This window comes from Podarcis erhardii, assembly GCF_964252035.2.
Source record: "Podarcis erhardii genome assembly, chromosome: 2".
Classification (NCBI taxonomy): domain Eukaryota; kingdom Metazoa; phylum Chordata; class Lepidosauria; order Squamata; family Lacertidae; genus Podarcis; species Podarcis erhardii.
Window position 1 is genome coordinate 12210452 of NC_138498.1, and position 23533 is coordinate 12233984.

A 23533-nucleotide genomic window follows, 5' to 3' on the forward strand; every position below is an offset into this window, starting at 1 on the left:
GTCCTTTTTGAGACTAACAGAATATATTTATTAAGAGTGGACCTTACAAGTGGTCTCTAAAGGTTGATAAGGACCACCAATGTATATGGAAATTATTCTGTTTTAGCTATCTGAGTGTGAAAGCTTGAACAGATCAAATTGGATAGTTCTTATGAAATGCAGACGGGGAGAAAAGATGGAAGGGAGTAACAGAATGAAATAGATACAGCAAAAGAAATGCAGAAAGAGTAAATCCTTTGGAAAGCATATATAAAATTAGATTTAAAAGCGTTTTGCATGGACTTTGAAATCAAATTAGAAGTTCCATCTATAGTCTCTCTCTGTGCATTGAAGAGTTAAATGCTTATGATGCAGCTACATTTTCCCCAACACTGCCAGCAGAGGCTATCATTCTCCTGCTGGATTTATGTAAACAACTGCCTGCATCTTCAGTGAAGCAAAAGTATATCCCATAGAAAGCGAAGACAAAATAATTATAAGGGTTTCCTTTGTTTGGAGGGAAGTTTATCTACATCTGTATATCGTCCTGCCTTGCTATGCAATGTGCTTTTATGGAGCAGAGAAATCAATTCAATTCTAAATACATTGAAATAAATCTCCTTGCTCTCAATTGGGCTCACTTCCAAGCAGAAAACTTTGGATCTCAATATCCAAAAGTTTTCTCAAACTTTTGTTAAAGGGTGACAAAATAAAGCAATCTAAGGCAACTCTCTCTCTCTTATTCTCTCTCTCTCTCATAGATCTATTGATTTATGGAACATACTTCACTGGTATGGTGTGCATATCTCATCCTCTTTTATTAATAAAACAATTCTAAATGTAATTTCCTGGACTGAGGGTACGAAGGAAGGAACATGATGAAGAGTACAGCGATTTAGCAACTTACCTCAGCTTATAGCTTGGTGTGAGAGCAAGCTTCCCCCTCCCTCCGTACAAAACAGCAACTTTAAAAACTTTAAAAAACAACAACTTCAAGTGCAAGCGATACATGAGTAGGAAATGGGAAAATGGAGGAAAGAGGGGGCGCCTTTTACTATAAAAGCCCATAGTTAAGAAGCTACTCAAAGCACTTAATACAAAGGAAAGAAAAGGCTAAACCTGGGAAGCTTCCTTTTCATGCCTTTATTGTTGGTCATTAGGCCGTCTGTCTAGACTTGAAATGACACCTTGTTTATCTGTAAACAGAAGCAAGGGACACTTTGGAGAAGATCAGCCCCTGAGTTGCTGCTAGAAGATCAAGTCCTGAGTTGTTGCAGGAAGATCAAGGCTCTAGCCTTGTTGAGTATTATGCGCGAAGCTCGTGATGTCAAGGTCAAATAGGCCGCATAGTCACGGTCAAGGCTAGCCCAGCAGTGACGTTATAGCGTTCCCAACCAACACCAACGACCAACAAACTTACTCAGCACAAGGTGGACGGTGGACGGTCCCTGTGCATTCAGGGAGAAATGGGAAGGAGAGGGGAAACAAGACCATCTTCCATGTCTGTGAAATCCAATGACAACCCCGCCTCCTAACTCCCCACCCCCCAAAAGGTTGAGAATTCTGGGTGCAAATACATTAATTAGATTAGAATCAGGTTCCAGGCCCACAGCACTGGTCAATTGTACTGGTAGGTTTGTCGGAGACTAGGCTTCACTTTTTACAATATCTTTTCTCCTTCCTCTTCTTCCTCACCAATTCTGCCTCCCCAAAGATGGTGAAGGTTGTAGAGACACGAGTGCTTCTTTACGATCACAGGTGCCTGTTAAAGTTTAGAGAAGGGAGGAGAACAAGAGGAAGTAAACTTTATACAGCCGTGAGAAAAGGAATGGCGGAAACGGACCTAAGAGGGTACCATAACATGATGCAGAAATCTTTTGATTTCCTCGAACCCTGGTCTTTAAGGTATCTCTTTTATTAGGGGAAGGATAGAAGGGTGGATAGATGGAAAGAGACAAACAGAGACAGACAAACATATATACCCATAGAGTGTGAGCGTGTGTGCCTGAGCAGACGCTTTATTCCATGCACTTTTAGTATTTTTATAAAGTTTCTTCATTTGTGTACATTGACTCTTTAGACGTCCATATTCCCTTGAAGTCAGCAGCCATGTGCCTGGTGCTGGTGATTCTGGGACGCACTTCAACGCCCTCAAAATGAATTGTTTCTGGCTTCATCCATTGATCACTTTCATACAACTCTTCTCCGGCTTGCGACACTTAGGATGCGGTAGGAAGTGAGGTGAGTTCTGGTACGATTCTGCAGCAACACAATTCTGCAGCACCTTAAAAGACACTGTTGCTCAAGCCCTTCGTAGACTCCACTTCTGGAGATACTCTCAAGGGGTCACCTAAGTTGTTATATAGGTAATAAACATGGGTATATAGAGGTGCCGAGCGAGTTTTACGAAGTGGGTCTCCCAAAGCTAAGAAAACTCGAGGCTAGTCCAAGACACAACACATTTCTATGCCGATCACAGATGTACATTTAAAAATACTGGGTGTGGGTGTTTAAGTTCAGTAAATATGGGGAGAGAGCGATATAGTAGTACACGAAGATCCGATTCCCATATAGGGGATACTATTGAATGGTATGGAAGATGCCAAGAGTCCTCTTCTGGCTGTAACATCTCGAGTTACTATGAACTCCGAAAGATCAATGAAGCCCCTTTCCAATTAGCCTGGATCGAACTGATAGAGATTCGGGTTTGAGTGAAGCAGGATGGAGAGAGTTGCCACCCCTCCAATTGCAGGGGGCTGGACCCAGGGATGCTGCCCTGTGTCCTTCTCAACTTAACCCAAAGCAAAGTGCTCAACAAGATCTGAAGAGGAGCGACTGGATCTGCCAACCTGCTAGTGTGTGAAGTTGGTAGGAGTCGCACCCCGATCTTCAACATACTTAGGTGGAAGTAAGGCTGCTTTTAAATATATCCTCGAAGTTAACATTAAAGGAAGATACGTTAATCGAAACCCACAGCATGCAAAGCCTAAGGCTGCAATCCTTTGCAAGGTTCGGAGTGAGCCACATGGAAATTCACTGGGGATTTGCTTCCGAGTAAGCACACACAGAATTGGGTTGCTTATTCCTTCAGTCAATGGGTCTGAACTCCCAGTTCATCATTCAAAAGATCATTTATTTTGGAAGGTTTTAGGGGACTAATTTCCCTTTAAATAATTTGCAGAATGAAGTGGGCACCAGTTTTAAGAAGAAAACCCGAGTCTGCAGTGGTAGACACGCTTACCTAGGAGTGAGTCCCAGTGAACTCAGTGAGTCTTACTTCTGAGTAGACATGGATAAATCAGCTTCAAGAACTCGGGCAGAATTTGATCGGCAACATTTAGTGCTGTTGCCCCACGTCCTCCTGTTAACTTGGAGGGGAAGGCGGATAGAAGGGCCATCAGATACGTTTGTAAACCGCTTTGATGTATTTTCTTACAATCTAGCGGTATATAATCTGTATGTAATAAAGGAAACAAAAATAAATTTCTCCAGGAGCTCAGAGAAACTACAAGAGTTTCGTATTTTGCGGGGGGCGGGGAGGAGATGTTTAAATATGGTACATTTTCTCTCTTTCCCAATTTAAATTCTTTATTTGGCTGTTGATATTGTTTTTAGACATAAAGCGCTTTCTTTCAGACATAAGAAGAGGCAACAAGCCGAAAACAATAACCAACTCACAATATGAAGCAATCAAGTCTGTAACTTGAAAGTAACGAGCAGTTCTTATATGCACAACTGAAACTGGAATCGTTGGATTTAAGCAGATACACAGTCCGATGTACAGGCCAGCTAAGCTAAAAAAAAGGGACCTCAGTCGATATTAGTGGAAACTGAAGACAAAATGGCGTCGCTATCTCAATATCTAGGCTTAAAGGGGTTGCGAAATCAACTGCTGTACCGCCTGAACGCATTGTACTGACTACATCGCAACTTCATCCCATATAAGTATATTTAGGCTTATTGGCTTGCTCTTAATTCATCAAGTTTAGGTTGGGTCTGCAATCAATTGCTTTTGGGTTTTATCAATAGTAGATTCAGTTGCTTAGGTTAAGGGGGTCCAAAAGCATATTATTTGAAAATCAATGGGTCTTGCCTGTAAAAAAAGGGGGGGCAGGGGTACGATCTACTCTAGCTAAACACAGCATAGTTAAATCCCGTGAACTGGCATATTCCTAAAGAGAATCATTTTCAACTGGAATAAAACGGAACTTTTTGATCAATGCATTTAAGATGGAGTCGTGGGCTTGTGCGAAGAGGGAGAGGTAATGGAACTCAGTAAGCAGCCATTCAGATACCCTTCCTATTACCCCATAGCGAGACCCTGCTATAAGAACTCTTTGTCCATGTCCAGGGGTCATAACTGACTAAACTGGGCCAGACGAGACTGAATTCCATATGAGGAGAGTCATGGTTTTCTATCTTAATCGGACTTGACTTGAACAGAGCGATATCTTTAGATCTCCCAAACTCAGGAGGGGTTCCTGCCCATATATATTTCCAGATTTTTTATTATCATTGTCAAACCCCAAATCCCAGCTGAGGTTAGGAAACTTGAACCGATCTATTTTTCACCTTCTACCTGGGTTTAAAAAACAACCGCCAAAGGACCCAACCCGGGTGAATATTTATAGTTTCTATATTTAAGACGGGAAGGGCGTGTCCAGTGCATTTCTCTTCGAAACCAGAAAGAGAAGGGGTTGTCTTAAGAGTACTTCTACACCACGTACCAAGAACATGAAGAAGGCGGAAGCGGGGTGAGGGCTGGGGAAGATCTCAGAAATTTAAGAGTTCACAACAGATTGGATGAGTTGATTTCAGGGCCTATTTGATTTCGGTGGAGGGGAAATGAGAATCCACCCAGTCTTCTCTTGGCCATCTTTACTGGTTGTGAGTGTGGTGGACCTCCATAAAATATGGTAGACAATCCATACGCTGTTGAATATATGCGATAATTTTATAAGGTTCTGATCATTAGAGGGCACCGAAGAGTCTACTGTGCGTAGGCGGAAGGGGTCATATATTCTTGGGCCTAATTTACAGAAAGTTAAGCGCCTAATGCCATCATTCTGTGAATACTTCCTTGGAAATGCATTACATTGATATTGGTCAGGCTTTCCTGCTAGTAGTAAACAGAATTAGGACCTGGATGCAACAAGTCCCGTAAGATTCACATACCCCATTTAACTTACTCTGAACGGTCTTCACATAACAAAGGTTTGGGATATTAGGTACCTAATTAACCTGTCGTGCGCCCCCCCCCCTTCTTTTTATTAACCGTCCTTTGCACTGCAGACAATGGATCACAACCCGGCAGCGTCGGGGGAGCTTGATCCACATAGAGTTTTAAGGGAATTGAAAAGCGAGCACAGCAGTACAGTACACAGGATCGTGGGCAGGAAGGGATTCTGTAGGACACGCAACATATTCAAAAAGCATCTTAGGATATCTTTAAAAGGTACTCGAATCTACCTTCCTACCTATCTGCCCGCACTTGCTGTCAGCGACGGAACACTCTCAGGACCGGTTGTACGGGACATCGGTGACTCCATAGGCACTCAGTGTACGTAAAACCAACATTGGCTTAGCCTACATCGCTTTCAAAGCGTTTGCCGCTGACAATTTTACGATGTAATTAATTGGAACAAATATTAAGGAGGGTAGGTCTTGCCTAAGGAAACAAAACTAGTAACTACTGAGAGTGGATTTAAGAGATCTTTGGATTTCCAAGGAGCTTTTTTGATCTGGTACTTCCCTCCTCACTTATTTAATATGCAAGGTTTAGCGCTAACTGAGAGCAGATGCACTTTTGGAAATCAGGACCTTTCCAGCTTCGACCCTACAGGTATTTACTCAGGAATAAATCTCACCAGGTACCACGGGATTTATTCGCAAGTAAGAATATAAGAAGATTGGAGCCCTGCTCTGCTGAGCACTCTGGTTGCGATCCTATACACCCTAAACAGGGAGCAAATCTCACTGAGCTCAGTGGGACTTACTGCCGAGTAGACCGCCTGCCTCTTATTCGAAAATCAGTCCCAGAGTCTTAAATAGGACGTGCTCCGGAATGAGGACGCACAGAGCTACAACAGTTCTCAGGAGAAGGTAGTTGAACTCGTTGAGGCAAAGGAGACCTTTTCAAAATACTGTAGAGCTTTCTGTGGCAGGGCAAGGTCGGGTGGTTTGCTGGTCCTTCAGCAAAGTAATTTCCCATAAAGATATGAAGTCAAATGCCAGATTCGCTTGCTACAGCACCTCTCAATGAGGTGCGCTGCTCCATCTTCTGCGTGTGGCTCCCTTTCCTATCTCATGTCCCAGCTATTCAGTCCGCTATTTGAAACAACCATGGAAAGTCTTCTAAGCGCATCTCACAACGTATTCAATACCTCCTATGAAAAAATGTTAAAATATCCACGTTAGTTTCTCTCCCCCCCCCCCTCATTTCCCTGCAAATGTTCTCATCGCATCACCTTTATCTCAATAGATTTCAGTCGGCTGTACATGGGAGAAACAGGTTGGGATCCGTATGTGATCTACTTATAAGTCACTCATCTAAACGTGTGGGGTTTTTTTTAACTAAAAAACCAAGCCAAAAAAACCAACAAACCTGGGTTGAAAAACCAACCCAGTTTGCACTGCAAGCCTTCTCGACGCATGCTTCCCTCGTGGAGTAGTCCTATTGACAACAATGGAATTACTCTTGAGGAAGCAATGTGAGAATCTGGGTTCTCTTTTTTTTCTTTCTTTCTGGAAAAAGCCGGGTTGGATTGTGGATCAGTCTGCGTAAATCTGAACCTTTCTTTAAAAATTGAGGGGTGGCGGTGATATCAACTCCCCACTTCTCCTAGTATCAAAAAAAATAAGGTCAGCTAGCCATATGAGTTTTCCGAGGCAGAAAAAAGGGGAGGGGGGAAGAAAGAGAGAGATTTATTTTTAAGAAATGTATTCTGCATTCAGTACATATCATTCGGACACCACATTATATACATATACAAGACATTTTTTTTCTTTAAAAAATGGATCGCTTTAACATGGAGAAAGAAGACTGACTGCTCTTTAGTGACTGGTAATGGGGTGAGGGGGGACAAGAACAGAGCAACGTCGCGCACTTTCCATACTGTCGATGGAGAATAAACATTCCAGGCTTTTTGGCGGAAACAAACAAACAAACAAACAAACAACAACAACAACTCAACCTCAGTGAGAACATATTCCAGAAAATTAAAGGTAATAATAATAATAATTAGAGACACTATCCTCCAGCATTAAGACTTGGAAATCCCATTTATACCCAAACTTGATTCCCTGCCCCCGCTATGAAAATCAAGCCGATCTGGAAGTGGCTATATTCGGCTGGATGGTGCCCTAGGAATTACACAGCCACGGTGCCACTTCAAATTCAGAAGTGACTTCAAATTGTTGGCGTGCAATACGGTCCAATATCAGGAACACAGCAACAACAAAACATTCAGGGTAGCAGCCTTATTATTATTTTTCATTCATTTTTTTAAGGTCCACGTTTAAAAACAAACAAACAAAAGAAATCTAGGATTTCTTCGCTGGATCCGCTGTCAATACCTTCTTCACAGATATATATATATCTATTTCTATATATATATATATATTTATCTATTTAATTTTAATTATTATTATTTTTACATCATCAGAGACAGAAACAGCCAAAGAAATGGAAAATCTTTGTTCATCTGCAAGGGGAGAGGCATGGACTATGATACAGAGCTACAAAATAACATTCAGGATTCCAACGTAGCAAATCTACATATTTGTATGTGTGTGTTCTCCCCTCCCCTCTTTCTCCACCCCCCTTCTTGCTAAATGTGCACATTGAAAACCATATCAAAATGAATGTTTAAAAAGGGCGACCGGATTCACAGTTCGAGACGGCAATGCAGGGACAAAATAAACCGAAGATGGCGGTTTAATGCCCGCCCCCTCCGCCTTGGTGTTTTTAAATAATCAGATTATTCAAAGAGTTCGAATGCGTGTTCTTATTTATACAAATTTACCAGATAAATATTTGTATTTGTTTGTTTGTTTCTCTCCCCCTTTCTTTTTAAATTTTATCTTTTTCCCCCTCCGGAGAGATTTCTTTGTCAGGTAGCGTGAAGGTGAGGTGTCTTAGATTTGCTAACGACTTTTTTCTCTTTCACCCTGCGATTCTGAAACCAGATAGTGACCTGGCGCTCGGAAAGATTAGTGGTCGCCGAAATCCTTCTTCGCTTCTCTTTGGTAATGAACTTGCTGGCGGCGTATTCCTTTTCTAATTCTTTCAGCTGGATTTTCGTGTAGGGGACTCTTTTCTTTCGACCCCTACGGTAGCTGCTCACTTCGGGCTGGAGAGGTACCACATCTGTAAAGATGAGGAGAACAGGAAAGGGGGGAAAAAGCAGGAGAGAGAGAACGTGGAAGGAGAGAGAGAGAGAGAAAGAAAGAAAGAGAGAGAGAGAGAGAGAGAGAGAGAAAGAGAAAGAGAAAGAGAGGGTGTATGTTACATTAAACAGCATCTGGTAAACTAACTGGACAATGTCTGTGCCAGACATTATGGAGAGAACAGAGAGAAAAATAAGGAAAAGGAGTTTGTATGCGTGTGGGGAAAAGGATATAAATTAGAGGAAGAGGGGGAAATGTGAAGAGGAAAGACCGAGGGAAAGAAAGAGCGGGAGGTGCTGGGACTCGGATGGGCTGGCTGAGCAAAGTATTAATATATTAGCATAGGGCGGGGGGGGGGACTGCTACTATTCCAGGCGATATTTGTCCAGGACAGATATAAAGAAGGAGACCAAGTCACGAACCAGGCATTTCGCAAGCACAGCACCCTTAACGTTAGCTCCAAAATTAGTAAAAATTGGAGACAGAATCTAACCTTCAGCTCTTCACTCCCCTTCTAAGCATCCGGTCAATTTTAACCTGTCGTTTTAAAAGACAGATCCTCTGATAGCCTAGGCGACCTCATTAATTATGCTAGCTTGTAGGATCCGGGTAGGGGACTTGGTGAGGGGAAGCAGCCGTGTGTGTGTGTGTGAGTGCGCGCGTCTGTGTTGTTCTAGAGACGCTCCGCACTGATTGATCTATGCAACACAAGGACCATCTGCAAGCTTGAGGGACCTTGAACTAGCCTTTCCACATCCTTTGTCGCTTATGGTAGAGGCATTAAATAAAATAAAAGGGCCCAGCGGCTTTTTTGACGGTACCCAAGCTGTGGAGAAATGTTACCCTACCTACTCCTGGTCCAGAACCGGCTGGGGAATCAATGAATTCTCATCACCCTTAATGCATTCAGTCTTCTCCTTAATAGCCCCTTATGCTAAGGCTGTCTATGTCAATTCTTCATGATTAACTGTAATCACTTGCGCACCAAGTCTTTCCCTTCCCATGGCTTCTTGATCTAAAGATGCAGGCTTAAGACTCGATACGAAGTAAGAGTGGTTTGCGGAATAATAATATAAACACTGAAAAAAGAGGGGATATCTATTGAAGCAAAGCGAAAATCTCTCCAGTTACCCCAGCCGGTCTGTTCCATAACAGATACAAAATAAAGAAACAGCCTGAACTACTTTTGAAGACACACTTCTCCGTGCGATTGCTCTTCCTTTGTTTCTAAGAAGTGTCTATATAAGCAACGTTTCCTGGGAATCCTATCAAGGCCCAAGGATAGGAAAGCAAGACAAAATTGTGGTTCACACTACTGCGAGCGCGCTGTCTCTCTCACACCTCTCAATGTTTGGGAATTGGTGTATGGCGGCTTAATATTATCAGGGCTATCAGGGATCAGAATAAATAAGGAAATGGGGCGGGTTGAGGGGGGGGGGAAGAGAAGAGAAGTTCGTTTACAACGTCTTCCACTTTCCTCCCGAGCAATAGTAACTCACGGAGCAGGTCCTTCCAACCTTAACTACATTTTAGCCAGGCGGGTGAAAGCAATCGAGATGGGGAAAGTCATCTCATGCTAGGAATCCCATGGACCTCTCTCCCCCACTCGCCGAACCCTCCCTTCAGCTTCTGCAAAGAAGTCTCAATGCCTTCTTTTTAAAAAAAAAAAAAAAGCGCGGGGTGGGGACTTTCTCCCTGCCATCGACCCTTCCAAGCTCTGACATCGATATGTGGATGCAACACAGTTAAGATCTAGATAGGCCTTCTCTCCCACACTCGCTACACTCTGATTCTCTTCCCATGGAAAGGGAAAACCCATCATGCAACGCTCTGCGCAGGCATTGTTGGCAAGCCCTGTCTTATCCGATGGGGTATCCCCTCTCCAGTATTCCTAAGATAAATGTGTGTGTGTGTGTTCTCCTCCTAACCCCACCCCCTTATTTATTTATTTCCCCGGTTACTTTATCTTAATCTCTTCGCTCCAATCCATCCATTCGAATCATTAAGAGGGGCCTGCTTATTGATTACAAGGTGGGGACCCCAAGAGCAAAGGAGACGTCCGCTGGTCTTTCATCTTTCTCCCTCTCCCTCTCCCTCTCGCTCCCTCCCTCCCTGTTCTAAGTGGTAAGGCAATAAGATAAGCCCGGAGCACTCCCAGCTTTCAGGGTTACTCGCAGGCTGTCACTCATTCCAGATTTCTAACCAGAGGCAAAAGCAGCGCCTTATTTCTCGTTCTCTCCCCACTCGTCTTACAAGGTTCATTTGTAAGATTCATGTCACTTGACAGCTACTTCTGTAATTGCAATATGATTTACTGTACCTTTCCGAAAAGCCCAGCCTTTCTGAGTAAAGAGAAAGAGAGGGGGAGAGAGGGAGAGAGATGCTACCTCTTCCTATGTTCTGAAAATTAATTTAAAATATTCAAAGCGCGCGGGGGGGGGGGGAATCAAAGAAAAAGATAGAGATCCAGGTAAGGCAGCCAACGCAGAGAGGGAAGGAGGGGCACGCACGCACATACACAGACAGACACAGGAGTGTAGCTGCCAAACTGGCTGCGAAAGCACCCTGGAACTCCAAGGTATGTATGTATCTGGATATGAGAACCTTCTTCCCCATACGTGCCCATGCAAGCGTCCCAAAGCCTATTTTACCTGGGCGGTTAAAGATTATAGCATATGCACGCGATCATGCCGGAGCAAAAAAGCGCAGAAGTCGATCTCAAGAGCACCCTACCTGGGAAAGGTGATTTCCAGAGATGGGTAGACTGTGATTGCTCCTTCGAGCAATAGACCTGCCCGTCCCAACCATTAGAAAGAGCCCAGTGTTGGTATCCTTCCATTGGAAGCAGCGCGTCGTGTCTTGGTTCTGGGTGGCCACTGATACCTGGAACCACTGATACGTCCAAATAACCAGGAACCGCCTGGTAGGAGCTGGCAAAGCTCGGGTAAAAAGCAAACTCTTTGGCCCTTGAGGATAGTTCTTCGTTGGGAAGGGAGCCGCTGGGCTCGGGGTATTTTTCAGCTGGGTGGTACGAACAAGGCTTCTGTTGTAAGTTCACGTTGTGGGAATGGGACAATCGGCATCCGTAGTAGCTGCCTCCAAAAGGATAGCCATAGCCCAAGGTGGCGTTGGAGGAGGCTGGTGGCGCGGGGCACTGCCTGGCGGCATCTGGAGCAGGTATATCCGTGTAGACAGAACCCTGGTGAGTCCCAATGGTGCTGGAATGACGACCCAATACCGGGTGACTGATTAAATCCCTGCAGTGGGTAGCTGGGCAGTTCCCACTTAGCCCTTCCATTGCTGGGATTTTATTCTGGTTATTTTCATTCGGGTTCTCCTCATACACGTACATGAAGGTATCCGCCCAGCGTGGATGCAAGATCAGTGAAGTCGTCATATCATGGTCTGCCCGAGCTTTTTAAAACTCGACTTCCCAAAGAGAGACACCTAATTTCCCCAACATATTGTTTACGCAGGAGCATGCGCAGAGGCAGCGGGATGGGTTCGGTTCATTAAGAAATCCGCCGGGCCACGTGACCTGTAAATAGCTCTCGCTGCAGTTAGCTCGGCCATGTGACCCTCCGGCAGCCCTATCACATTGTTCCTCTTGGCTTGGGGAAGAGAGCGGCGAGCTCCCATTGGCTATCTCTCCGCGACAGAAACAGAAATCCTTAAAGGCAAAGGGAGACACCCATTGATTGTAAAGAGCGTGGGGAAATAAATAAGGGGAATGTGGGTGTTTAAAATTTGGCCGACACAAAGAGATTGGGCTATGCCATGCTAGAATCTTTGTGCCTTCAGATATCCTCAGGATTAAATATCAAACTAATGATAGGAATAATATACTTCAGAAAATCAATATATATATATATAAAAAGCCCTCTCGCTATATAGAATTGACCAGGAGCCTGGTGTCTTATATATCAATGAACCGCAGAGGGGAAGGGTAGCTGGGAGGCTGAAAGGTGAGGAAAACCTAGAAATTGTAATACCAAGGGATATAATATAAAGCGAGGTGGCAGGTAGCAGCCAGTTTATCTGATAAAGAAAAAAATAGTGACTATCTGAAGAGGCGCACAACAAATGAGAGAAGCTCAAATTCTAGAAGACCAAATGACGGACTAGAGCAAGTGAGCTGGAGCTGTGGGGATTGGGGGCGCTTTTTTTTTTTTAATTCTTAAAATCCGCTTGCTGTTTGTCTGGCTTTCTTCTCCGTCCTCCCCCCTCCCTGCATCTTCTCTTTCTGGGAATCAAGTATTGGATCTTACGGGAAGTAAGGAATCTGGACATTTATCGCCCAGGAAATTGATTTTCTCTCAGTCTGTTTCAGTCTCAAGAGTGAATGGGGAGATTAATATCTGTTTGCTAAATAAATAAATAAATAATATCAGCGGATACATTTGCTCAAAAGAATTGTGTGTATGTTTTTTTTCCAAAGTACAGTACCTTATTTTTTCACAGAAGAAGGTATGTGAAATTTTAACCCCTTGTTTGCTTAACAAAAGATCAACGCATACCTGCTCATTATAATCGCTTTAGCTTTTATTCTCATTATTAAAAATACAATTTCCCACAGAAGGGACATATATGACATCTTTAACTCCTCCTTTGTTTCTTTGAGGGTTATTTCTCTATTTCTTTTTTGTTGATGATCAGTATTCTGCTGCTTTTGGGACATAAAAGAGGAAGAAAGAAAACCGCCCGCCACCTCGCAAGAATATAATAGATGCCTCCCAAACGTTTCGACGTTTTATGGGGTCTGTTCCTTGTATGAGTCCAACCCAATAATGCTTAATCTTTCGTGCTCAACCAACTGGGGATGTTTTAAAGGGACTGGTTGTGATTATGATATTATGTTATTAATTTTTAATACTTGAGTAGTAAATATCGCAGCAACAATGCCTACTATTGAAAGTGTGTGTGAGATATATACAATGTTCTCAGTGTTGATTTGTGTTTGTGAAAGAAAATAAATGCAACTCACATCATACAACGTAAACAGGATCGGAGATGGATGGGTTATAATTAAACAGATGAAATAGAAGAATAGCAGACTACTCTGCCAGAGATTGATGGCTGCGATACACACACACACACACACACACACACACACAACTTTCTCGGGGACTCATGTCCCCAACATTCAGAATCCCCTCACTGGCCGTTCCTGATTAGATTCTGATCGATGCTTTTGAAATAATGTGAAATTTAACTGGAGTACATCAGGAGCACAGGCTCCTTCCACTTCCCTCCCTAGCCCCACATTACAAAATATAAGTTTGACAAATCAGTGCATCCAGACATGAGGATGATAGTGTGCTAATGAAGCTAGAGCAAAGAATTAATAGTTCAGACTTCCGTCCCGCACACAGCTTACAGGCCAGTGCTGTGCGTGCTTACGCGGAAAAAGAAGTCTTACCGAGTTCAATACTTTCAAGCAATATGTACTTTCAAAGAAGGGTCGGTAAGCTTCAGTTCAAGTGAAGTCAATGAAATCCCATTGCAGTCCAAGCCTCAGTAGTGGTCAAGATAAGCCAAAAATCTTATGGAACTCTCACCCAACTCTACCTACCCTAAGTTGTTCTTTCCATTTGAGAACTTCAATACAAACAACTCTATATGTGATTATAAAGGCACGTGAAAGTCCACTTGCTCTAAGACATAAGAGCATCAAAGGCATGTAGTATAATGTATGTGTTAAATAAACATCAATTCACCAGTTAGAATAATCATCATCATTTGCCCATTGTTTGGGAACATGCCTATCACGTTTGGAGTTCTCAGTATGAATTTTCCCCAAATAAATACATTTTTTTAAAAAATCCTCAAATGGCAATGTCTCTATTTGCAGCAGCATTTGCTGCCTCCAAACTCCTTAGATCTTCCCGTCATCAAACTGCCATGGTCCAAGTGGAAACTAAGGCAATTCCGCCAAAACCCCCCAACAAAGAACCCTGTCTAGAAAATGGCTTTCAGAAATGAAGTCTTTAGCAAACGTTTGGTTTTCTCCTGGAAACGTTCTGCCTTCTCAAATGGACTCCATGCTTTTGAAGCAACCGTTGCCCGAAGTCCTTCGGCCACAGCAACCAAATCAGTCCGAAGTCCAAGGTCAAGGCAAAAGAGACAAACTGGCTCGCAATTAGTGTCTAGACAGAAAAGAATGAACTTCACATATAGTGCCTATGTGGCTGGGAAGCCCTCGAATCCAAAGGAACGGCCATTGCTAGAAACGGGGAGTTGGGAGAGAAGGGGGTCACTTTAAATAGTTGGAGGCAAAATAAGGTTAGGGAACCCTGGATGAAATCACATTTTAAACCAGCAACAAGCAAGACGCTTCAAGTTCCTGGAGTTGGTTGCAAGAGTTGGTGTCTAGAGTGGTTCACATCCCAGTGACCCGTTCTTCAGAAGATATACCTCATTAATATATATATATATATATATATATATATATATATATATATATATATATATATATATATATATGGGGTATATGGGCAATTGACAATATCAGCCCAGAAAGGGTGGGGATACATGCATGAAAAGCTGGACTTCTAATGTGGGTGATGGCGGTGGGGTGAGAGAGTGGCTCCGGTAACAAAGGACCCAGTTCTGTGCTTGCAGCAGCGAGGAAGACTCTTCCTACCGGAGGAGAGTGAGCGTTCCGAGGTTGCCTTACGGCAGAGGAGACACAATCTGGAAATGGACAGATTGATGGTAACCATAATAAGGGACACTACTGGGTTGTGCTTGGTTTTGAATTCGTGCAGAACAAAAACCTCATTTCTAGGATGCTTGCTTGCTTCTTTATTTATTTATTTATTTATTTAGGTGTGCTCCCTGAGTAAGGAGGAGAATAGTAGTAGTAGTAAATAAGCAAAAGATGTCTGGTATTTATTTATTTATTTATTTATTTATGGAATGAATGCAAGGCCATTTACAATTCCTATTTCAATGACATATAGGTTTAATTAAAATTGGGGTTTTTACAATTCCGTTTATTGTGGCACATTTGCGACAGGGAAAACGGGAAAAAACAGGCAAAGACGAAAACTCGAGGAAATTTGCACATTTCATGCTTCGGGAAATTAACACTGGCTTTAAACTTCGGTGGAAATTGCAAAATAAATAAGGCCGGAGGAATGAATCCATCCAGCCTTTTGTAAGAAATGCAATGTGTGTGTGTGTGTGTGTTTTAAAGGAAGTGGGGGTGGGTTTGCATTTCTTAAACAGCAGGTTTATCCCACGGCCTGGCGTCCCCTTCATTTATCTGCCCTGTCTTGAGCTGCTTTTCATTTCATAAATTGCTTAGCGGTATCTCATTTAAACGGGCTGATCTTGCTAAGATACGGAGCTGTGGATTGATAGCAGGAGTCAATTCTAGTGGGTTAATTAACTTAAAAATGCATAAGGAGGCTTCTATCTCCGGGGGAAGAACACCGAGCGGATCTGTTTACTACATTTGCCGTGATGCAGTATATTAAAAAGGCCCCAGTGCAAAGAAAGAAAGAAAGAAAGAAAGAAAGAAAGAAAGAAAGAAAGAAAGAAAGAAAGAAAGAAAGAAAGAAAGAAATTTTCCTGGACTATATTAGAATCAGGTATCTGTTGTTATTGCCGATAAGGGGTACATCTCCCAACCGCCTCCCCCGTGCATGTTGTAGACATATCGAACAATGCGATAAAAATATAAGTGAGAACACTGAAGAATTTTCGGTATGGAAGTCGACATATACTATGAAGTAAGTCTCACTCGGATCAGTAAAGCTTACTCGCAGGTAACGATGTATAAAATTGCAGTCCCACATGCTAGTAAGACCCATGTATATGCCTGGGATCCGACTCTTTACGTGTGAAAAAACCCTGTTCAGCCGAAAACAAGTTTCATAAGAACAATAACATAAATCTCAGATTGGAAACCAGGAGGAGGAAGCAAATGCCAAATTCTTTATTAGTTTGATTGCAAAGTATATGATCTGATTTAGGAAATGAGAAGTGTATTTTAAAAATAATTAAATCAAAGCCCATCAATTGTTTGGGAACAATTGTCAATATTATACAGATCGTTCCTTGGAACTTAGATATTATCTATTGTAGGAGACAGAAATCTATGAGAGCGGTAAGTTTATTTCCCCCAGTACATTATTGTTAGAGAACTTTTGTCACCTGAACGGATTTTTTCCATGCTGTATGACATTTCTGTCAAAAGTCCAGAAACCAGCCTGACCTGATTAAGACATGAACCCAATACCTTCCATTTGTAAAGTGCTAGAACCCGATGATGCAAATTCATATATCTTCTCACCCCTACAAAAATTAGAAATAAACATGTTTCCACTAAAATATATACTGTTTATAAACAGAGTCATAGCACAATTCTATACACTCTGATCAGAAGTAAGTCCTATTGAAGTGGGCAAGGTTTGCTCCTTTTGCAAGTATAAGATTGCAGCATTACAGTGCAATTCTAAGCAGGACTACTCAGAAGTAAGCCCCACTAAGTTCAGTTGTACCTACTCCCAGGTAAGTGGGCATAAGATTGCATCCCTAATGTATGAACTGTGGGTAAAAACTTTTTTTAAAAAGTCTAGATCTTAATTCACTACAGTGGGGACATGTAAGTATATTTTCATGCGAATTAGGGCATACAAACAGTGCGGGGGGGATAGTACCCCCGGAATATCTACACAGGGATAGTTAAAGGGGTTCACACAGCCAACAAAGTCAATAGGAAGCTGTGGAAGTTAACATTTCATAAGCACACTAGAAGACCGGCAATCCAAAACTAGCTCCTTGGGTGCCCAGATATATTTATAACTTCCTCAACATACCCATCTGGTGTAATGATTTATTTGTAGTGTGTGTTGTTATTTCAAAGGAAACATTTTAAAACACACACAAACCATAGGTATCCTTTCCATCTTCCTGCCACTGGTGGCTTTTGTGGCATCTCTTTATTCTTCCTCGCATTTCAGCCCATTGGTGGTTCCACCACTGAATTTTCTTTGTCCATAAATAGTCTGTAATTTTGGCTTTTCGGACCAGTTGCTCTCCACACCGTTGCAGAATCCCCATGGCAGATTCCCACAGTAATCTTTATATTAGCATTTCTAGCCCTTCCATCAACAAGGAAATCTGTTGGGTCTGCCCGTCACTCGCCACGAAAGGCCCTATAATAAATATAGGGTTGGAAGGGAATTCTCTCATTCCATCAACATGCTGGGCAAGGATCATAGATTTTGAGCCATCAAGGGAAAACAAAATGCCCCGTACGGGGATATTTTAGCATTAACTGCATATAATTCCCCCCGGAATGCAAATTTAGCCAAGAAATTGTAACTCTCCGTCTCACGTTATACAAGTACTGTACGTTCTTTCTTCTACCTCCCCCCCTTTCCTTGCTTTGTGTGTGTATAAATATGTGTTTTCTTTGGTTTTTCAAAGACTCGTATTCTGTTTTTGTTCAAACATGTTCAGTACAAAGCTAAAGCTTTGCAAACTTCTCCGCTCCATTTTGGAGAAAATTAATGGTCATGGTTCCTTCACGGCAGAACTGAATGAATATAATTGTCCCAGGGTTTTTGGATTCTTTCCAAGGTGTAGCAGAAGACTCTGAAAGTTTGTAAATCCCCCCTCGCAACGGACTGACTGCACACAGGGTTGTGTGTGGAAAATGGCAGGTCAGTGTGTGTGTTCATACGCAAAGCTATGGGATACAATAGGCGAAGCATCCACCATCCTATTTCCCCTACTTATTTTTCCCCTATTGACCATCATGAATTCCAGCAATTCACTTCTAAGCACATTTCTAAGATGTCCTCGGAGTACATCGGCTTCAAAGAGAACGTTGACATCATAGGCAGAGACGGTTCTCCAGAAAATCCAGGCGCCGTTCCTCTGCTCCTTCCTCCATGGGTTAGGGCCCAAGGAATCGTCACCGAATGGAATTGCCTCGAGAAATGGGTTGGGATAGTCCATGTTTTTAGCCATTCCTCGGAGTGAATTTCTGCCCTTCTAGTAACATGTCACGTCCTGGAGGCCTGTAGAAGTCTAGAATTTCACAGGGGCCCAGCCTCCTGGCTCACTTGTTCATTGTTTTGCCTGGCGCTGCAATGAGAAGAGCTCTAATGATTATTACAATAAAACACGTGTTCGTGGGTGCTGAAACCAGTGCATTTATTTATCTGATGATGGTGGTGATGGTGATTATGATGATACTAATAGGATCCCTCCCTTGTCTTCCTTTGTTCCTTGTCATCCTTTCTCTATCCCACACCCTTAGAATTTTCGCAATAGAGGCGGTTCAATCTCCCTTGGCCGTCTTTTTCCCCACCCCATCCCTCAAGAAACGGCGCATTTCTTTTCTTTTTTTAAAAAAGCATAAAACACCCTCTATTTTTCCTCGCCTTATTTTCTGTAGGGTAGCTCCTTCCTTCCTTCCTTCCTTCCTTCCTTCCTTCCTTCCTTCCTTCCTTCTTCTCTTCCTTTATTTCCTCTATCTCTTTAGGGAGGCCCTCAAACTTTTTTCCTTTCCATTCTCATTCCACTCCTTTCCTCCAGGATGAAAGTGAAGATGGTCTTGCTTCTGAATGCTAGGGATAAACAAACAAATAAATACCTCTTTCGTCGTAGGCTCTGACACATCATAACCTAATGTGACGTTCCTTCCAGCTGGCAGCGCTATGTAGTTCTTTGCAGCGACTGAATGGAGGCAGTCACAGCATGGAATACAGGAGGTCAACTATCCCCTTCATTAGAGCGTGCCCCCCCCTTCCTCCTAAAGGAGTATTCGCATCTTTCACCCCCACACCAATACACCCCCTCTACTCACACACGCATACTCTGTCTCCCTCTCCCCCTATAAGCATCGGTCTTAAGGACAAAAGGCTATGGGAAAATGGGGGACTTGTTCCAGAAAGAGAGAGAGAGAGTGTGTGTGTGTGTGTGTTCGCGCGCCCTTTATATATTCTTAGTTCCGATGACTTCTCGGTGATGATTTTACACTCTTTTTAATAGAGCACTTTACCCGTTAGGAAATGATTCAGAGGCAGACAAATAAAAATATCTCCTCCAGCTTAGTGCCCTGTCTGGTCGGAAGTCCAAGTTCATTTCCAAGTTAAAAGAGGCGGCAGCCTTTCATTCTAAAGTCACAATGAGAAGGAGGGCCCCCCGTTTGGCCTTGTTGTTTGTATCAACAAACGGGACACCTCCGAAGGTATTTATCGCTTTGCATCGTTTGGTCGACAATGTTCTTCAGAGGCAGCTGAAGGAAGCAAGGGAGATTTTATGTCTCTTCCTCTCTCTGGGAGTTCTCACACTTCATTTTTTAATTTAAAATAATAATAATATGATTTCCTAAATGAGAGTATTCGGAAGTCTAACAATAGAATTATCCATATCCACACCCTGAGTCACCCTGATGCCAGAATAGTTGTTGACTATGGAAAACATCTAAGGAAAAGAATATTGCGATGCAACCAGCAGGCCTCTGTGGGAAAAATCAGTGTCTTTGATTATATAAAGTTGTATTCAACAGCACTGAGGCAGGAAGGGTGTCCCATCAGGTATGTAACAATTCTTACTTTGTTTTCTTTCTTCCTCTGCCTTCCTCTTTTTAATTGCATTTATAATCTCTTTATCCGGCTAATCTAAGGGGAAACCATGGAAGCTGTGATGTTGAGCGCACCTATTTAGCACCTACCTAAACAGGAGAAGGTTGACTTGGCAATAAAGTTGGTTGGCTCCAAATAAAGAATTGGAATGCTAGGCTGCAAGCCTATACACTCTTATTTGGGATTAAGCCCCCTGAATTTAGTGAGACTTACTTCTGAGCAGCCATACATAAGATTACACTTACGCAATGGGCTTTTATATTTTATCGTTGTTGTTTTTGAGATGAGCATCAAATTTCGGCAGAAAAAAAAAATATTTCCACGCAATGCCGAAATCTGGTGTTGGCAATGTAACTGCTGGAAGAGTTACTGGACGTCCAATGAAATGTACAGTGAAAGTTGCAACTTTTTTTAAAGCCCTTAATGATCTCCCAAATATCTTTTGGGGAATGCCTGAACACCTGAGGTTTGCATATGCTAGAAGCAAAAAGTAGAACTTTTCTAGTCTCTAAAGTAAACAGGAAATGGTTTCTTGAAACTTCCCGATGCAATCCACCCCCGATTTTTAAGATGCCCTCAGATTACTCAAGTTGGCAATAAATTCCTGTAAACAACAACAACCGGACGTCCATTCGCTATATGGCCACTTGGAGCCTCCATCTCTGGAAAACCATTGCCATGATTTTTCCTGCCGCTCCAGTAGCCTTTTCGTTGTCTTGAAAGTCTTATCCTGACGACAGACTTTCGACTGGATAGCAACAATGCCCTGCACATAAGGGGCTATCTTAAATATTAAAGATAATAAACGCCCCTCACTTGTTGTATGATACCTTCGTGGACCCAGCCGGCACAACACACACACACACACACGTGTCTTTTCTTTATATGCCTACTGTGCGTTCATCGTATGTGTTTAGGGGTATATTGCTGAATAGAAGACTTTCCCCCTCAAGAACGATCATTTCTAATGGCTATATAAATTCTCCTTTTCAAAGTTAGTGTCAAAAGTCTGCCAAAGTCTGCCAGAGTCTTCCCTTGTGAGCTCTGTCTACAGTTGTTTAGTGGGATTTGCTGCAACAGGGCATTAAAACAAATTTATATTTTACTCCCCCAACGCCTGTGCCTTTGTGCTCATGTTAAGTCATCCTCCTTGCATAACTCCATTCCATCATTGAGAACGGAAAGGGACCCTTAAACCAAAGAATTGTCAGTTCCTTCCACCCACACGTACATGGCTGAGGGACCCGCCATCTTTCCTCCTTGGTTACGAAGATAACTATGCATTTCTATTGTAAGCAATGAAAAAAGAATCTATGTTAACCGTAAGGAACAGAGAATCATCGACCTGTGATAATACGACAGCAGCAGTGTTGGCTTCTTGTTCCTAAAAAATGCAAGGGCAAAACCTCTCGTTTACTGCAGTACAGCAGAATCGCAGTCTTTGAGAATTACTTGGCATATTGTAATCGAAATGATATTCTGTATGTGTGTGTGTGCGGGAGTGAGAGATGAGCACATGCTTACTGAGAAGGAAGAGCCACTGATGTTAAACTTGCTTGGGATCGCTCTGCATGTTTGTCCTGGGACGTACACTGGGCTGGTGGATTGAGTAGGGTTTCCATAATCAGCAAGAATTCATGGAGGCGTGGGAAACTATAGGGCAGATAATATTAATTGACTGATTAATTCACCGGCCCTGAAAAGGGTGGCACACTCCGATAGCCAACACATAAACTCGAACAATGTGTGCCGAGTATACAGTTTACCCACCACGCTGCCAAGGGGTGTCACCTCTCCACGCTGCTCTGCAGCATTTATGGTCAGCTGCTGAGCTGTGCAACAGGAATGCGCCTTGTAACGTATACCACCAGAGGTATGAATTATTTACAGTCCGCATTTCCAGCAGCAATCTCACACATGTGAGATATGAAGGCTTTGAAATGGTCTCAGTACCTGGCTCAAAAGACTCCTTGCCCTAGTGCTTATCAAATGGTGATGTGTTGGTTTCCCTTAACCCACTCTAGGAAAGGTAGTTGCTCCATTCATACTGTATGTACAGGATGGGGATTTTGACAGATTTCTGACAAATATGCCGAAGGGCTACTGCCTTGTCTTCACATGATATTGAGAAGGCTCAAAAGTCGAGGGGGAACAAACAAATAACCAGGCAGAAGGATTCTCATTCTCTTCTCTTTTGTCCACACGCTCCTGTGTGTGCTTAGGCAGACAATGATTATAGCTACATAATATGCTAACAAGTTCCTATATTGTTGTTGTTGTTGTTTAGTTGTTTAGTCGTGTCCGACTCTTCCTGACCCCATGGATCAGAGCACGCCAGGCACTTTTCTGTCTTCCACTGCCTCCAGCAGTTTGGTCAAACTCATGTTGGTAGCTTCGAGAACACTGTCCAACCATCTCGTCCTCTGTCGTCCCCTCTCCTTGTGCCCTCAATCTTTCCCAGCATCAGGGTCTTTTCCAGGGAGTCTTCTCTTCTCATGAGGTGGCCAAAGTATTGGAGCCTCAGCTTCACGATCTGTCCTTCCAGTGAGCACTCAGGGCTGATTTCCTTCAGAATGGATAGGTTTGATCTTCTTGTAGTCCATGGGACTCTCAAGAGTCTCCTCCAGCACCATAATTCAAAAGCACCAATTCTTCGGCAATCAGCCTTCTTTATGGTCCAGCTCTCACTTCCATGCATCACTACTGGGAAAACCATAGCTTTAACTATACAAAATAGTTACATGTAATTCAAGCATACCGGTTTTATCTATTAAGTTAAACTGTTGGTTGTAGTCCATCAGTGACTAAGTTCCGGGATTCCACAGCAGATGTACGATATTAAAAAAGTTAAAGTTCTGTTTAATCTTTGAAAGTTCACCATAGCTCATTCCTCTCTTCCGCCATCTTTATACATACCTTACTTTGTCTTGTTATGCAGCTTCAGCATCTCTCTGTCCGTCCATCCACCCACCCACCCATCCTTCCATCCATTATTCCATCCAATCAGCCTCACTGTTTGTCTTTTCCTTCCCACCTCCATTTTCTCACTTGGTTTCCAACAAACCTTTTTTAAAAACTGAGAAACTTACATCAATACTAAATCACGGTTTATTATCACAAGATTATAAAGTGTTTTACAGTGTTTTCCAATCATTTCTGTGCAGCGTAGTGGTCAACTGGGAGGTCACAAGCACCGTCGAAACAAGTTTTAAAAAGCAAACAATAAACTAGTTAGACAGATAAATAGATAGACAGATAGAAAACACTGCCAAAGAACTGACACACACACGAGAGAGCGAGTTTGCCCTTTACACCACTCTCTTAAGCACCCTGAATTCAACACAGAAGAAAAATTAAGCACTTTTAAAATCCTTTAGAAATTCATGAGATTCTGTGTATACTTGTAAATCCTATTTAAGTATGCTGAACTTCCTCTGAGTTGAGTTTATTTGGAGACAAGTCCCACTGAAATCGCTAGGATTAAATCCAAGTTAGAGTCGTGGGTGTAGAGCCCGAACAGGTTTATTATGGCGTGAGCTGCGATGTTGGCAACAGCCTAT

General features: G+C 42.7%; 1 protein-coding gene and 1 long non-coding RNA gene across 2 annotated transcripts; one reads left to right on the forward strand and one right to left on the reverse strand.

The window, feature by feature from the left end:
* Positions 1 to 1124: 1124 nt before the first annotated feature.
* LOC309334620 lies at positions 1125 to 4182 on the forward strand. Its single transcript, XR_014153196.1, has 3 exons — positions 1125 to 1609; positions 2060 to 2220; positions 3616 to 4182. It is a non-coding gene; the product is annotated as an uncharacterized lncRNA (long non-coding RNA).
* A 2826-nt stretch (positions 4183 to 7008) lies between these two features.
* Positions 7009 to 11845, reverse strand: HOXC13 (homeobox C13). The gene is made up of 2 exons (XM_081849048.1): positions 11101 to 11845; positions 7009 to 8347 (listed from the first exon to the last, which is right to left on the reverse strand). Exons 1-2 carry the CDS (start codon positions 11762 to 11764, stop codon positions 8091 to 8093), a joined length of 921 nt encoding a protein of 306 aa, XP_081705174.1. The 5' UTR covers positions 11765 to 11845; the 3' UTR covers positions 7009 to 8090.
* Between the last annotated feature and the right edge of the window lie 11688 nt (positions 11846 to 23533).

Coding starts and splice junctions, on each gene's coding strand:
- HOXC13 (XM_081849048.1), bottom strand. CDS start 11,764: ATGACGACTTCACTGATCTTGCATCCACGCTGGGCGGATACCTTCATG. Junction 8,348..11,100: donor CTGGAAATCACCTTTCCCAG/GTAGGGTGCTCT, acceptor TCATCTTTACAG/ATGTGGTACCTCTCCAGCCC.